The sequence below is a fragment of the Helobdella robusta genome (assembly GCF_000326865.2).
Source record: "Helobdella robusta unplaced genomic scaffold HELROscaffold_23, whole genome shotgun sequence".
Lineage (NCBI taxonomy): Eukaryota > Metazoa > Annelida > Clitellata > Rhynchobdellida > Glossiphoniidae > Helobdella > Helobdella robusta.
In genome coordinates, this window is record NW_008704216.1 from 540,672 (window position 1) to 556,805 (window position 16,134).

Genomic DNA, 16,134 nt, shown 5'->3' on the forward strand with positions numbered 1-16,134 from the left:
GACATTTTCCCCAAGATCGGGGGTTGCCGTTTGGCTACCTATGATGAAACAAACCATTGTCACTTCTGTCATCATAAGTAATTTATTTGGCTAATTTTTACGCAGGACGCCCTTCCTTACGCAACCACAGTTATAAGCGGTGGGCCTAGCCTTTGATGATCCAACATCACTCACAAGGCAGTGAGGGTCAGTTTAATGTCATAACCAGGACACAATAATAACAATAACAATAATAACAATTATTATTATTATTCCTATTTATTGTTATCATTATCATAACTGCTAGAAAAACAACAGAAATGATGATAATGATATAATTGCTTAATCTGTAAAATCACTATATAAATCAAGTTCCCATGTTTCCTTGCACTTATATATACATATATATATATATATATATATATATATATATATATATATATATATATATATATATATAACATACAAACAAAACATACATACATACAATACCTTACTCACTAATACAATCATAATAAAAACATTCATACAAACATTCATACATACATACAAGGGAGTAGTAGTAGTAGTAAACAGTAGATTAAGGATACTATATATATGCATATTAAATGTAATATAAATGTTTAATTAATATTAATAAAGTTTACATACATAGTAAACTAAATATATTATACTTAAGTATAAAAACTGTGTAAATATATTATATATTATATATACATATATATATAATAGAATATTGTAAAAATTATATAATTATATATATTGCATATACAGTAGTTTATATAAGATATGAAAATTACTTAAAATTACATATAGTCTCAAATACATTAAAGTTAGGTTGAAAAACCTTGGTCTTTTGTTAAAAAATGATTGGCTTAAATAAAAAACTCTATATATTCAAAGAAGACTAAAGAAAATTATGAAGAAATGAGTGAAATGAAATAAAAGAATGAGGAAAAGAATGGGTTTTTGGCACTTTTTCACTAATTAAGAATTTTTAAATAAATAAATAATGAAATGAAACAGATAGATTACTTAGTAGACTTAGAATCAGTTAGGTTAGTTAAAATATACTATGTTTAATTTAAATATTACAAAATAATATTTAAAGACTTAATCATTTCATTTCCAATGAGCGACTAATCATCCAACTAAATTTCAGCCTTGTGAGTGAATTTACTTTACTACTATGATATGATGTCTGAAGAAATTCAAATTTATAAGCTTAAAATTTACTTATAAAAGATTACTTACAACTTACATATATTATAAAAATACTGTGAATAAACTTTTAGTGTATTTTTATTGAAATTTCACCTTTTTTAATAGCACAATAGTTGAAATTATTAAATTTAAAAAATCAATTTAAAAAAAATTACTATTCATAATTAATTCTAAAAATTTTTAAATTCTAAAACAACCAACCTTTAACTTTTAAATAATCAGATTGAAGAAAAATTATTTGACCGGGTGACTCACGTGATCGACTGACTGACGAATTATAAATTAGAGATTAATAAATTAAATTGTAGATTTTCTAATAAGTTTAATTTTTAACTTTTATTTAACATTAACAACCTCCATGGAAAAAAAATAAAAGGTGAGTGTCTGTAGTGTAGAGAAACAAATATTTTCTTAAAGTTAGGCGATGAAAACGAAAAGCGGCGAAAACTTTTATAAATAAATTATTTACACAATAATTTTAAAATGAAAAAAATTTGTTTGTTTAGATCGACCTGAGAGAACTTTGAAACAAAAACTGATCAGTTCACGTTCAACAAATGTTTGTTTTAGTCTGTGAACTTAAATTTTTAAATAAAAGCGTTGACTACACAAAGATTACAAATTTATGGAAAAACGAAATAGTATGAAAAAGTTACATTTCGATGAATTTAATCCAATTCTGCGAATATTTCAAACTTTTAAAATAAAATTTACATTATTATTTAGTATTTTATTACACAATTTTTAATAAAATTATACTGCCCAAACATCACAAATGAAACTCAGCCGTAGAAATTTGCAGATTTTGTGGAAAATTACCCATTTTACTATTCAAAACAAAATGATTGTGACTCAAAAATCTCTCAACATCATTGTTACTAGCAACAGCAACCCTTCCCAATCCATCCGGTGAAACATTGATAGGAATAATCGTATGAAGGGCTTCAGCATTCTTGGAACTAACACTCGAACTGCCCCTGTTCGAATCCGGATAGGGCGATGGGGGCGAGCCATCTGCTGAATATCTATCTAATTGATCTACTTGGTCTGGCTGTTTCCTCTGCACTTTTTTTTGTTTCATTCGTCTATTTTGGAACCATGTTTTCACCTGTTAGTAATATATGAAAGTAATTCGTGTAGTTTTGAGTGAGGAATGAATGGAGGACGCGGTGTTATCTACGTTAAATGTTCATTTTTTGGGAACCTCCCAGTCAATTATTGATTAAAACAATTGACTGAGCCCTGAAGAGGTAAAATAAGATTTGAAAATATCGAAAATGTCGTTTGTAATGTTTGGACGTCAATCAGTTATCAGTTGACAAATTTTAATGGTTCAATGAAGTTTAAATGAAATTTTCGTCCAAAATATTTAGTATTGCTATAAAAAATATATATAAGTGTAATTATATATGTATAACGTATAAGAAATAAATTAACTTGCGTTTCGGAGAGATTGAGTAATGAAGCAAGTTCAACTCTTTCAGGTGTGGAAAGATATTTCTGAGATTCGAATCTATTGACAGAACGAAAAATTTTGATCGATCAATTGATTGGTTTGTGGGTTGGTTGATTGATTAATTAATAAATCAATTAATTAATCATTCATTTATTCATTCATTCATTCACTCACTCACTCACTCACTCACTCACTCACTCACTCACTCACTCACTCACTCTCTCACTCACTCACTCATTCATTCATTCATTCATTCATTCATTCATTCATTCATTCATTCATTCTAACCTTTCTTCCAAACCATTCAGTTGCTGGTCACTGAAAACAGTTCTGGCCTTCCTTCTCCTATTGGACGAGCCGTTGCTGCCACCATGACAGTTGCTGAGAATCACGTGACTGGGGAAAACCTTTTTATTCATTCATCCATTCACTCATTCATTCGATTGTTCATTCAATCATTTGTTCGTTCATGAAATCATTAATTAATTAATTAACAACAAACAATGAACAATCGTATGAATGAAAACATAAAAGAATGAATGAATAAATAAATTAATTAATGAATGAACAAACAAACGAATGAACAAACGAACGAACGAATGAACGAATGAAAAAAAGAACAAGAAGAACCTGTCTCGCTAGCTCCATCATATTATTACTACTACTACTATTACTACTATTGTTGATGTTGTTGTTGATGCTGTTGTTGTTATTGATACTATCGTCGTTGTTGATGCTGTTGCTTATGAGGAAGGGAGGATGATGAAGATGATGATGGTGGTGGTGATGATGTTGACGATGAGGATGATGAAGATTAGACTGGGCGTTGAACATGAACCGGTGTAAGTAAACGCTACTTGGGTTCGGGACTGTTGGTTTTGTGGTTTCATTATTATTATTTTATTATTATAACTATAATAAATATTATTATTATAATATTCCATTTTTTTGTTGATATTATTATTTTTTTTAATATTAATTTTATTATTATTATTATCATCATCATCATTGATTCATTTTAAATTAACTTTACATGTAGTATTATTGTATTTACTGTTGAATAAATAAAGAAAAGCGTAGTAATAGAAGCAGCCGCAAAAGCAGCAGTAGCAGTAGAAGTAGTAGTGGTAATAGTAGTGGTAGTTGTAGTAGTAGTAGTAGTGGTGGTAGTAGTAGTAGCAGCAGTTGTAGTATTAGTTAATATAATTTACCTCCTTCTTGCTATCTATACTAACATTGTATAGTTTGCTGTGGTTGTTGATGTTGTTGTTGTTGTTGATGTTGTTGTTGATGTTGTTGAAGTTGTTGTTGATGTTGTTGAAGTTGTTGTTGATGTTTTTTACTCATAAATTCGTTTAAAATGAAGTGTTTTTCAAATTTTTCAATGCAATTATCGGCAAAATCAGCAGGAAAGAAATAAGATGGTGGCTGATGCTGATGATGATAATGATAATTTTCAACTTCACGATGATGATGATGATGATGCAGGTTATGTGTTAGTTGAGTTATAGCTGTAGTTGGTGATGATAATAGTGATGTGAGTGAAAATGATGATGATGACGATGACGTCAACATTGATGTCATTGATGATGATGATGTGGATGATAACGATGATGTGGGTGATGATAATGATGCAGTTGTCGTTGAGAACGAAACTGACAACGATGGTACTGATGATGATGATTTAGTATTTGCAGAAGAAGTGGTAGAAGCAGTAGTAATAGTAGCAGCAGCAACAGCAGTAGTAGTAGTCGTAGTATTAATACTAGTGGTTGCAGTAGTAGTTAGTTTTTTTCTTATAACATATTTAAAGTCGCAATCATCATCAACATCATTACCATCACTGCTACTGTCATTACTACAGATATCAATGTTATTATTATTATTATAATTATTATTATAAATATAATTGTTTTTATTATCATTGTAAGATGATGACGACGACGATGATGACGTCATAGGTTCCAGATTTGATAAGAACAACGATGATGATGATGATGATGATGATGAGGATGATAACGATGTTGCTGTTGTTGATGATAATGATGTTGATGGTGACAATGATGTTGATGATGATGTTGTTGATGACGATGATGATGACGATATGATGTCACTGATCAAAAATGAAGTCAGCTTAGCTTTAGAAACCATTTTGTGTTGTTGGCGTTCGAGACGACGAGGATGATGTTTTATGATAATAGAAGTAACAGTGATGATGGCAATGACGACGATGATTATTATGATCACGTGATAATGGTTATGATTATTATTGGTATTTTTAATTATTAATTACAACATTTATAAGTTGGCATTAAATTAACATACGATGTTTAAATAACGTTTATTCAAAAGCAATCTATCAGCAGTTATAAATATATCAAAACCATTTTCACGTAACTCCGCCATAAATTCCTGACTGACCAATCACGCAGCATCTCATTCTTTCTAAATTATCTCAGGCAGCCAATGAGAGCTCGATATTAATTCTGGACGGCCAGTAACGTTGTCGGATTTTTGGTAGATTTGAAAATTATTTTATCACGTAACGTCTGTGAGATGCAGTTTTTTTTAATTGCGTTTATTGTCGTCTGCTCACTGGTTGTCGTCATCGTCGTCATTTTCATCATTGCCATCTGCAAATTACATAAAGAACCGTGAATTAGCTACGTAGAGAATTATGATCCACCCAATGAATTATGAATTACACAAAGTTATAAAAAAGTGAATTATAAATCGTGAATTGTAAATTAATCCACTTACCCAAGTATGAATTATACAAAGTGAAATAAATTTTACAAAGGAAAGTGAATTACACAAAGTAATAAAAAGTGAATTGTAAATTAATCCACTTACCCAAGTAAGAATTATACAAAGTGAAATCAATTATACAAAGAAAAATTAATTATAATAATAAAGTGAATTACACAAAGTAATAAAAAGTGAATTGTAAATCAACTTACCAAAGTATGAATTATACAAAGTGAAATCAATTATGCAAAGAAAAATTAATTATACACTGTAATAAACAAAGTAAGAAAATTACATAATTGAGTTTTATTAACTTTGAAGAGATATTCGATCACGAAGAACAAAAAAACGAAGAACAAAAAGCAAACCAATCAACAAAGGAAAGAATTGTATATAAGTACGGTGCTGCATTTAGATCTATCATTCAGCTCCTAACAGAATCTCGAGTCCTCCAGCGAATTTTTCCGCCGACACTTCAGACTTATTCCATTTCTTGGATTCTTCGATTTTTCATTTTTTGAATATTTATTGAATTATGTCCAACGCAGTAGAGGAAGTACTAGAAAACCAGAAGGTGGAAGAAAGATCCACCGACGAGTTGAGAGCTGAGATCCTGGCTCTTCTAGACAAGCCGACCACAAGAGAAAGATGGCAATTAGAGAAATTTCAATCACAAAATGCCAGCCAGATTAGAAAATTCTGTACATTTACGACGAAAGAGGAATGCCTGAAAAATAAAATCAACTGCAATGAGCGGCATTTCAATAAGATTATTCATTCGAATACTGATGAATCGCTCGGTGATTGTCAGTATCAGAACATGTGCTTCAACATGAACTTTTGCAAGTACATTCACTATGAAAAGGACGAGAAAGACGAGGTAACATTCAAGATGCCGTCGAGAGAAAAATCTTACCCTCCGCAGTGGATACAATGCGATTTGCGTTATTTTGATTTTAAAATTTTAGGTAAATTTTCCATCGTCATGGCAGACCCACCCTGGGACATTCACATGGATCTGCCCTATGGAACTATGCCCGATGACGTAATGAAGAAACTCGATGTCTCCTCTTTACAAGATGACGGATATATATTTTTATGGGTCACTGGCAGAGCCATGGAATTAGGAAGAGAATGTCTGACACTGTGGGGCTATGAAAAGGTAGATGAACTGATCTGGGTGAAAACAAACCAGTTGCAAAAAGTCATTAGAACCGGTCGTACCGGACACTGGCTAAACCATTCGAAAGAACATTGTCTAGTAGGAGTGAAGGGAAACCTAACGGTCAACAAAGGTATAGATTGCGATGTCATAGTATCGGAAATCAGAGATACGAGTCGCAAACCTGATGAAATCTACGGAATTATTGAAAGGTTCTCCCCAGGAACAAGAAAGATTGAACTCTTTGGCAGGTTACACAACGTGCGACCCAACTGGCTGACAATTGGAAACCAACTTCCCAGTGTTATGTTAATTGACTCGAAAATGAAAGAGGCATTTTATAATACATACCCAAACGGAATCTGTCCTAAATAACTTTTTTCATTTTATTGTCACTGTGATATTTGAACCATTATTGCAATTTATATTTACTTGAAGTGAATTTATTTTATCCTGACGTCATCTCAATTATCAACGTCATCATAATTGCCTTGCTTCTACAACTGATTTATTTTTAATAAATATCAATTAAATAAATCTTAATTAATTTTAACTTGTGTTGTTTTGCCTAAAACGAGTTATGTCGGTAGTTGAAATATAAGTTTAAAAGCTAAATTTCAACATCACCGTCACCATAAATATCATCATTATCATCAACATGACCATCATCATCAACACGACCATCATCATCAACACAACCACCATCATCATCAACACGGCCATCATCATCAACACGACCATCATCATCACCATCATCGTCTTTTGTTTCAGAATGACGTTCGCCTGCAGGTTAAACCGTCGTTTGTCCATCTTTAAAACGTCATCATTATAAGCAACAACACTGACGAGATGATGATGATGATGATGGAGAAGTTTGTGATGATGATGATGAGATGGAAAAGTTTGTGATGACGATGATCATGGAAAAGTTTGTGATGACGATGATGATGGAGAAGTTTGTGATGATGATGATGATGATGATGGAGAAGTTTGTGATGATAATGATGATGACGTCATTTATAATGAACGTCTTCGTTGTGGTTATTATCACCATCATCATCTCATATATCATCATCATAATTACTGTCCAAATTATCATCATTATTATCATAATCATCATCAGGATTTTTATCATCATCATCCCATACACCATCATCATTACCATCAGCGCGCTTTGTTTATGGAACCAAGAATTAGCGAACATGCGAAGGCCATGAGGAATAATAATGATGTTAATGATGATGACGACGACGATGATGACAAGGATGGTAATGATGATGATGATGACCAATGATGAGAAGGATGGTAATGATGATGATCACGACAATGATGAAGATGATGATGACGATTAGGATATGTGTTTGTACGAGTATACGTATATATGTATGTAGTATGTATGCGTGTGTATGTGTGTGTATGCGTGTCTGTACAAACTGGTCCCCCACTAAGCAATCAAAACATGCAATAATCAAATCATCCAATCAATTTATTCGATGCGTGACACATCTAGGACCTATCGCGTTCTCGCTACTTAACGCAATTTCGTTCTTTGTTGTTTGCTGGCTTTCCATACAGTTTTTTTATATTTTTTCCGAAATTATCTGTTTGTCGGTTTGTTTGCTCTTTAACTAGTTCGTTCGCTCGTTCGTTCGTGCGATTGTTTGTCTACTAATTCATTCAATTCATCATTTGTCAATTAGTTTTTGATGAATGAATAAAATTTGTGTCAGTGCTACTTGCATAATCACCGCATAGAACCATATTCATAAACGTTTTAATATTACAACTCATCGACAAGGTTCAAAATGAAGTCATTCATTTTAGCAAAACACCAAACAAAACAAAATAAAGACATAAACAAAACCAACATTAACATCACCAACAACAACAAAGAGTCACAAAAAAAACAACCAAAAAATATAAAAGCGGCATATGTGCGTGTTCTGAAGAATCAAGCGCTAAACAAATTACCTTGGCTAATTGACGTCAATGTGTTCTTCTTATTGCCGGATTTATTCAATTCAACAGAACGCGCTTGTTTTCATTGTGTTAACTCCCTTCATAAAAAAATTAAAACGACAGAATGAAAGAAAGATCAAGCAGAAAAAAAGAATAACAAGAAAGAAAGATAGATAGGGGCCAAGACAGAAAGAGAGAGAGAGAGAGAAAGAGAAAAAGAGAGACGAGAGAGAGAGGCGAGAGATGGAAATAAAATTATATATTAAATTGAATAACATAATTCAAGGTTCATTGGTTGATTAGTTGATTGTTTGATTGGTTAGTTAAATGACTAATTGATTGTTTGGTCAGTTGATTTGATTGATTGACTGGTTAATTGATAATAAAGTATCAAACAGTATCTTATTGAACAAAGTAGTATCATAAAATGAATAAAGATACTTTTTCAAAAATTTAAAAAATTTTCAATTTGATTTATTGCGATATCGATGATGATGATTGTGACCTGACTGATTAAAAAACATCCAATAAAACTTTTAAAATAGGATGGGCTTGGGCAATTCGTTATGAGAACGTTGGGGGAAATGACGTCTTGTTAGCAGTAGTTATTTAACTGCCTGCTAGTGAATCAGCCGCAAGGGGAGGTCTATTTACCAATGTACAACACTTTCTTATGGGTTGAAGCAGGGATATGCAAAGAGCCTCAATTTTTCCAACTTTTAATTATTTTCGGTAAAGTCGATTTTATTTTTTAAAATCTAATTCCAAATAAGAGTAATTAATTACCGAATTGAATAACAATTTAAAAAATTAAAATTTTAACATTTTAAATAAAAGCAATATTCCGAAATTAGTAAATATGCGCTCGTAACTTATGACTCGAACAATAAAAAAATCACCCTCCAACTCCCCTCCGAAAGTAAACTCCTTGTTCGACCGTTAAAAGTGAGTGAAGGCCGTTATACTTATTCTTATTATATGAATAGTATCATAAAATGAATGAAGATATTTTTTCAAAAATTTTTAAAATTCTTAATTTAATTTTTTGCGATGTCGATGATGATGATTGTGACCTGACTGATTAAAAAACATCCATTAAAACTTTTAAAATAGGATGGGCAATTCGTTATGAGAACGTTGGAGGAAATAACGTCTTATTAGCAGCAGTTATTTAACTGCCTGCTAGTGAATTAGCCAGTATAAGGGTTATATTCAATTTCTATAAAATAAATTTCACTAAATATCATACGCAGGCAAAACTAAATTAAGAAATAGATAGATAAATGTAGTTATTACACATTGATATTATTATATTTACACATTCAAATTGTATTGTTAAGATGTAGTCTCAAATAATTTGAAATTCTCCAAGAAATATTTAAAATTTATTTCCGTTTAACTCTTCACTTCCTCATTTCTCTCAGGCACACTCGATAACATTCACACATACATAAGCACATACATAATCACGTACGTGATGGATGTTTGGATTTGACAAAAACAAACCAGAGGAACCGACCTTGCGCTACTGTTAATTATTATACAAAAACACATCAAATATAAGCAGTTAAAACCAGCCTATCAAAATTTCTTATTTTTTGTTGTTGGAGGAAATGACGTCATTTCAATTTTAGTTAATTAGCTGTACGATGTTGAATTAGCAATTATAATCATTATAATCGATTCCAATCAAGACAATTTTTACAAGATGTCATATGCACACAAAACTAACTAAATAAATAGATATATTTACTCATTGTACATATTTAAGTTTTACAATAGATGGTAAGTAAGGTGTGGCCACAAATTATTTGGTGTGACTCTCAGAAGAATTCAAACTGCGTTGGCGTACATATGTAACGACAACGACTGTTGTTTCAATAATGAATTTATATAACAAAATATACATAAAGTAACTATAAATTATATTATATGTTCTATATGTTTATATAAAAAGCAATATAGAAGATCTAGCCAGCCAATCAGAAAGCTTCCTGACGACAATTTAGTTTGGCTAGCATTGCTGTTAAGACTGTATAGTAGTGTATTACATACATGAAATAAACTTTTTACTGATGTTAATGATTGAGATGATGAGGATGTATGGCTGAAACGAGTATAAATATCAGCTGAAATAGAGTTGAGATCAGTTCAGGCATTTCTGCCTCGCTTGAGCCAGAAATGCTTGAACTCATTTTTTTATCTTTATAGATTTTTTATTATATTTTTATTTTATCTTTTTTTATTTTATCTTTTTTTATTTTTAATTATATAGATTTATATAGAGTTATATATGTTGCCTGTGGTTTGTGTGTTTGTATGTTGTATTTTTTTATATTAGGTTGGTTCTTTAGCGGTTGCTCATACATACATACATACATCATGTTTGTCTATGTGGTAGTATTTTATCTTCTGTTTTACTCTTTTTTCTCTTTCTTCTTAAGTCTTGAGTTAAGTTAATAAAACATAGGTAGGTGAGATTAAAAATTAATTTATTATATAGGTAGGCTAGGGCATAAGGTAATTTAGTTACATAGGTAGGTTAGGGACTTCTATTCTATTACTCTTACTTGGTGGTGTGTTTCGTTTTGTGTTTTTTTTTGTTTTGTTTCATATCACACATTCAACAGGTAAGCGGTGGATCCTGGTTTTAGTAAGATTTTTATTGATTGAATGTGGTAGTATGCATGGTTATATAGAGTTATATAGAGTTATATAGAGTTATATAGAGTTATATAGAGTTATATAGAGTTATATAGAGTTATATAGAGTTATATAGAGTTATATAGAGTTATATAGAGTTATATAGAGTTATATAGAGTTATATAGAGTTATATAGAGTTATATAGAGTTATATAGAGTTATATAGAGTTATATAGAGTTATATAGAGTTATATAGAGTTATATAGAGTTATATAGAGTTATATAGAGTTATATAGAGTTATATAGAGTTATATAGAGTTATATAGAGTTATATAGAGCATAAATCCTATATAGATACCTTTCTTTGAGGTTCTTTTCTTTGCCGACCGGTTGGCTTCTTTGCGTTTCTCTATTTTCATTTAAATTAATTAAATAAATAAGATTTTTCCATTCATTTAGGTTTATTCAGGTTCATTCAGGTTCATTCATTTAGGTTGAAGCTTCCAGAGGAGTTCATCGTGGAAGATCAGAATGGTGTGATGTCACGCTACTTTCGTTCATTCAGTGGCAAACAATGCACGCCTGGCTGGGGTTCGTTTTACGGTTTTTTTGCGGTTCCTTTTTTTGCCAGTTACAGGGTGTTGCGGCTGGCGGGTTTCACCGCGGCTCGTTTTTCTACTTTCATTTAAATAAAAATAAATAAAATTTTTTCATTTTATTCATTTCATTCAGGTTGAAGTTTCCAGAGAAGTTCATCATGGAAGATGTCAGGCTACGTTCATTCATTCATTCAGTGGCAAAGACACACCGGGCTGGGATACGTTTTATTCTTTTTTCTCTGTTTTTCTCTAATTTAACATTAAGTAAGAATGCATACACGCACACACATACACACACAATTACATTAAGTAGCTATATAGGTAGGTTAGATAGGCATGATTTTAATTCTAGGTAGGATAGATAGGAAGCATCCAACACTAATGTAGTTGAATAGGTAGGCGCGTAAGTTTATCTTTTATTTTTTCTTGCACCGACATTACACGCATCAGCGTATTACACACACACAAACACATACATAAACACATATGTTAGTATTTGAGCGTAATTTTATTTCCATTACACATTCTAATTTATTTTTACTAAGGTTGAGAGTAATTTAATTTCATAGGTAGTTAAGGACAATAATGTAATTCTAGGAACAATCTTTTAATGTAAATTAAAACGCTGTAAGTGTATCGATAGGTAGGCTAATATAAGTTTTACATTATTATTATTATGTTGGAGCCCAAGGCATTACGTAGGTGGTGGGGTGGGCGCCGATTGGCTAAATGAATTGGGCTCTTGAGTTTTGTAATTTTAGGTAAGCTAGGACCGTAATGTAATGAATAGGTAAGTTAAGGCTACGTTGTAACACATACTCATTAATGGATTTAGGGTTTAAGTTTTATATTATTATTACTAAGTTGGAGCCCAAGGCATTACGTAGGTGGTGGGGTGGGTGCCGATTGGCTAAATGAATTGGGCTCTTGAGTTTTGTAATTTTAGGTAAGCTAGGGCTTAATTGTAATGAATAGGTAAGTTGAGGGTACGATACCCGATTGACTCTGGATTTCAAAGTCTCTTGTCAGAGGTAAGCCTTGGTGGCCAGTGGTGAACCGGCAATGGTTTACTATCCGGACGGCAATGGTTTACTATTTGCACGGTAATGATTTACCATGCGGCATGGCCATAGTCTACTACCCGCACGGCTTCCGGACGGCAAATGGTTTACTATCCGCACGGCAATAGTCTACTATCCGCACGGCAATGGTTTACTATCCGGTGCCCTGGCTATCGGTGAACCTCTGTGCAAGGAGGGAGAATGAAGGGGGACTTTCGACTATCGTACCATTAATAATTTAATATAGATTAGTTAAGGTAATTGAATAGGTAGATAGGATTATTTTTATTAAGCAATTTGAGATGCAGGCACCGCTAAGCTTTCTGATAAGAATCTTTCCTTTATTTTTCTTCCTCAACACGGGCTGTGTTTCAACAACAATCTCGGGAGGACTGGAGGACAACGTAGGAACCGGACCAAATTCAACATTCTGCCTTTGTCGAATGGACGACGGTAAGTTTTTTTACATTTTACTCTCTTTATTATTTTAAAATATTATTTATTTGCCATTATTTTCATTTTATAATTTTTTGCTTCTAAGATTTTAACATTCATTTACTACTACGCTAATAAAAAATTTTGTCTACAGAATGATGAGAGGTGGGCAGTGGTGGGAGTCAACACGTTTCAGATGGTGGTTTCATGATGATTTACATATAATATGATGATGGTGGTGTAGGAAGAATCAGCTCGTTGGCTGTTCGACTGACACTCTGCAGTTTGGATGACATCTTTGTGCCGACCAGATGAAGTTGGTCGGTGCAATGGAGTACAGTAACGACGATTTTTGAAGTAAGATTTAGTTTCGTTTTTTTTATTTTTTATTTTTCACCATTCATTCATTTTCTCACTCAACCTTCTAAATTATTTAATTGACTAATTGATTCATTCTATTCATTCGTTGATTTATTGATTGATTAATTAATTAATTTCATTTTATCTATCAACCAATCATTTATTCGTTTGTTCCTTCGTTCGAACATTCATTTACTACTATGTTAATAAAAAATTTTGTCAACAGAATGATGAGAGGTGGGCAGTGGTGGGTGTCAGCACGTTTCAGATGGTGGTTTCATGATGATTTTGCATATGATGATGGTGGTGTAGGAAGAATCAGCTCGTTGGCTGTTCGACTGACACTGCAGTTCGGATGACATCTTTGTGTCGACCAAATAATGGTGGTCGGTGCAATGGATTACAGTAACGACGATTTTTGAAGTAAGGTTTAGTTTCGTTTTTTTTTTAATTTTTCTCATTCATTCATTTTTTCACTCAATCTTTCAAATTATTCATCCATTAATTGATTAATTTATTCATTCTATTCATTCATTGAATCATTGATTGATTGATGAATTAATTCATTCATTCACTCAATCATTCGCTCAATCATTTATTCGTTTGTTCTTTCGTTCTAACATTCATTTACTACTAAGCCAATAAAAAAATTTGTCTACAGAATGATCAGAGGTGGGTTGTGGCGGGAGTCAGCACGTTTCATGATGGTGGTCTCATGGTAAGATAAGTTGCCTATTACTTTTTTCCAATGGCTTGTTTTTTATTTTAAGAATTAACTTTTTTTTCAATTTTGTTTTTCAGTATCCAGTCATATTCATTCCGTCGGTGCGCATCAGATGATGGTCGGTGCAATGGAGTTTCGTCCGTAGTGGGTGAAGAAGTTTCTGGAGAGTACGCGCGCGCAAATTTACACACACATCAATACAACACATACATACACAACATCCATTCATTCGGTGTCGTTGTTATGTTTCTCTTCAACTTTCTATTTTCTCTACCGGACTTAATTTAATTCATAGGTAAGTTAGGGATTGAGATGAGTTGAACAATCGTAGGTAGGCTAGGGCTTAACATTATTAAAAAGTTTCAAGTAAAATAAAAACGTTAAAATATGTAAAATAAAATACCTGAAACGTGTAAAATTTCTAAAACGTAGAAATACAAATTTGTAAGTAAGTAGATGAGTTGAGTTATTCATTATAGGTAAGCTAGGGCCCTGAGAGTAATTTAATTGTAGGTAGGTGACTGACTAATATTCTCACAACTTTTTACTATTTTTTTTGTTATGTGTTTGTTTTCGCTTCACACCAACAAAACAATTATTTTTTAAAAATTTTACCTTTTCGAACAGTCTTTTTAATAATGGCTGTTTATTTTTAAATTGTTCACTGGTTTCTAGTTATTTTTTATTTCGGTTACGTAATTTTTGAATAATTAATAATTATTTTTTGATCAGTCAATATTTCGTTATATTTGTTTGTTTAAATTCCGAGTTTTTTAAATGACATTTTTCATTTTTGAATGATATCAAATTAAATTTAAAAGCCATGTGTCTTTCTTGCCTTATTAAAGTCTCGAAATTTTTGGTAGGTATGTTCGATTGAATGTTTTTTGGCCGACCCAATTATTATACTTTGCTCATGTGGAGTTATTTTTTAAACAAAACAAATCACCTATTTTTGCTCATGCCCGTTTCACCTATTCTAATTGACTCGATTAAAAAAATTTGATTATCAGGAATTATTTGCAACTTGTTTAAAATTTATTCAAAATTTTTAAAAATTAAAAAATGAGTTCCGACGAAAAAAAAGCGATAGACGGAGTCGAAGAAATCTTTTCCGACTCCAAACCCGTCGAAAAAAATGAGAATGACATTTCGGCCGTAGAAAACAACGACCATGAAGATGATGAAGATGGCGATAAAAAGTTAAAAGCCACGGAAAAAGCAAAAACAAAAGAAAAAAAGTCTGGAGTTATCTACTTGAGTAGAGTACCAACGTGTATGAATGTCAAGCAAGTCTGTGAAATGCTCTCACAGTACGGAGCCATCGGAAGAGTTTTTCTTAAACCCGACGGTAAAATACTGAATGCATTTGTTGTATATTTATGAATGGTTGGCTAGGCAATTTCCATTTAATTTAATTTGATTATGATTAATCCATGATGTATGAATGCATGTTTTTTAATTAAATTATTAAATTTTAAATTACTACCCAGCAAGAGTAAAATACAACAAAAAAAATCGTGTCTTTGAAGAAGGTTGGATTGAATTTGAAAGAAAAAAAGTGGCCAAACTAGTTGCATTCACACTAAACAACAAACCGATCGGTGGCAAAAGAAGAAGCCCCTGGTTCCATGAACTCTGGAATTTGAAGTATTTGAAGGGGTTCAAGTGGACCCACCTGAATGAAAAGTTGACATATGAAAGAGCGGTTAGGAAGCAGAAATTAAAACTTGAAATTTCAAAGTAAGTATTTTTGATTTATTCAGTAAGTTTCTCATTCATCC

The 16,134-nt window shown here is 31.9% G+C and overlaps 3 protein-coding genes across 3 annotated transcripts in view; 2 read left to right on the forward strand and 1 right to left on the reverse strand.

Annotated features, from left to right (window-relative positions):
- Positions 1-2,257: 2,257 nt before the first annotated feature.
- Positions 2,258-3,006, reverse strand: HELRODRAFT_148469 (hypothetical protein; the record flags this gene model as incomplete). The annotated part of the gene is made up of 3 exons (XM_009018889.1): positions 2,258-2,311; positions 2,641-2,716; positions 2,948-3,006. Coding segments are annotated over 3 exons (189 nt in total), but the record flags the coding sequence as incomplete, so codon positions are not given.
- Positions 3,007-6,152: 3,146 nt separating this feature from the next.
- Positions 6,153-6,935, forward strand: HELRODRAFT_121421 (hypothetical protein; the record flags this gene model as incomplete). Its single annotated transcript, XM_009018890.1, has 1 exon — positions 6,153-6,935. A coding segment is annotated over one exon (783 nt), but the record flags the coding sequence as incomplete, so codon positions are not given.
- An 8,633-nt stretch (positions 6,936-15,568) lies between these two features.
- Positions 15,569-16,134, forward strand: part of HELRODRAFT_125522 (hypothetical protein) — a gene marked incomplete at both ends in the record, with an annotated part of 746 nt that continues 180 nt past the window's right edge. Inside the window, 2 exons of the mRNA XM_009018891.1 lie at positions 15,569-15,701; positions 15,850-16,093. Coding sequence (XP_009017139.1) covers positions 15,569-15,701; positions 15,850-16,093 — 377 coding nt within the window. The remainder of the gene's footprint in view (positions 15,702-15,849; positions 16,094-16,134) is intronic.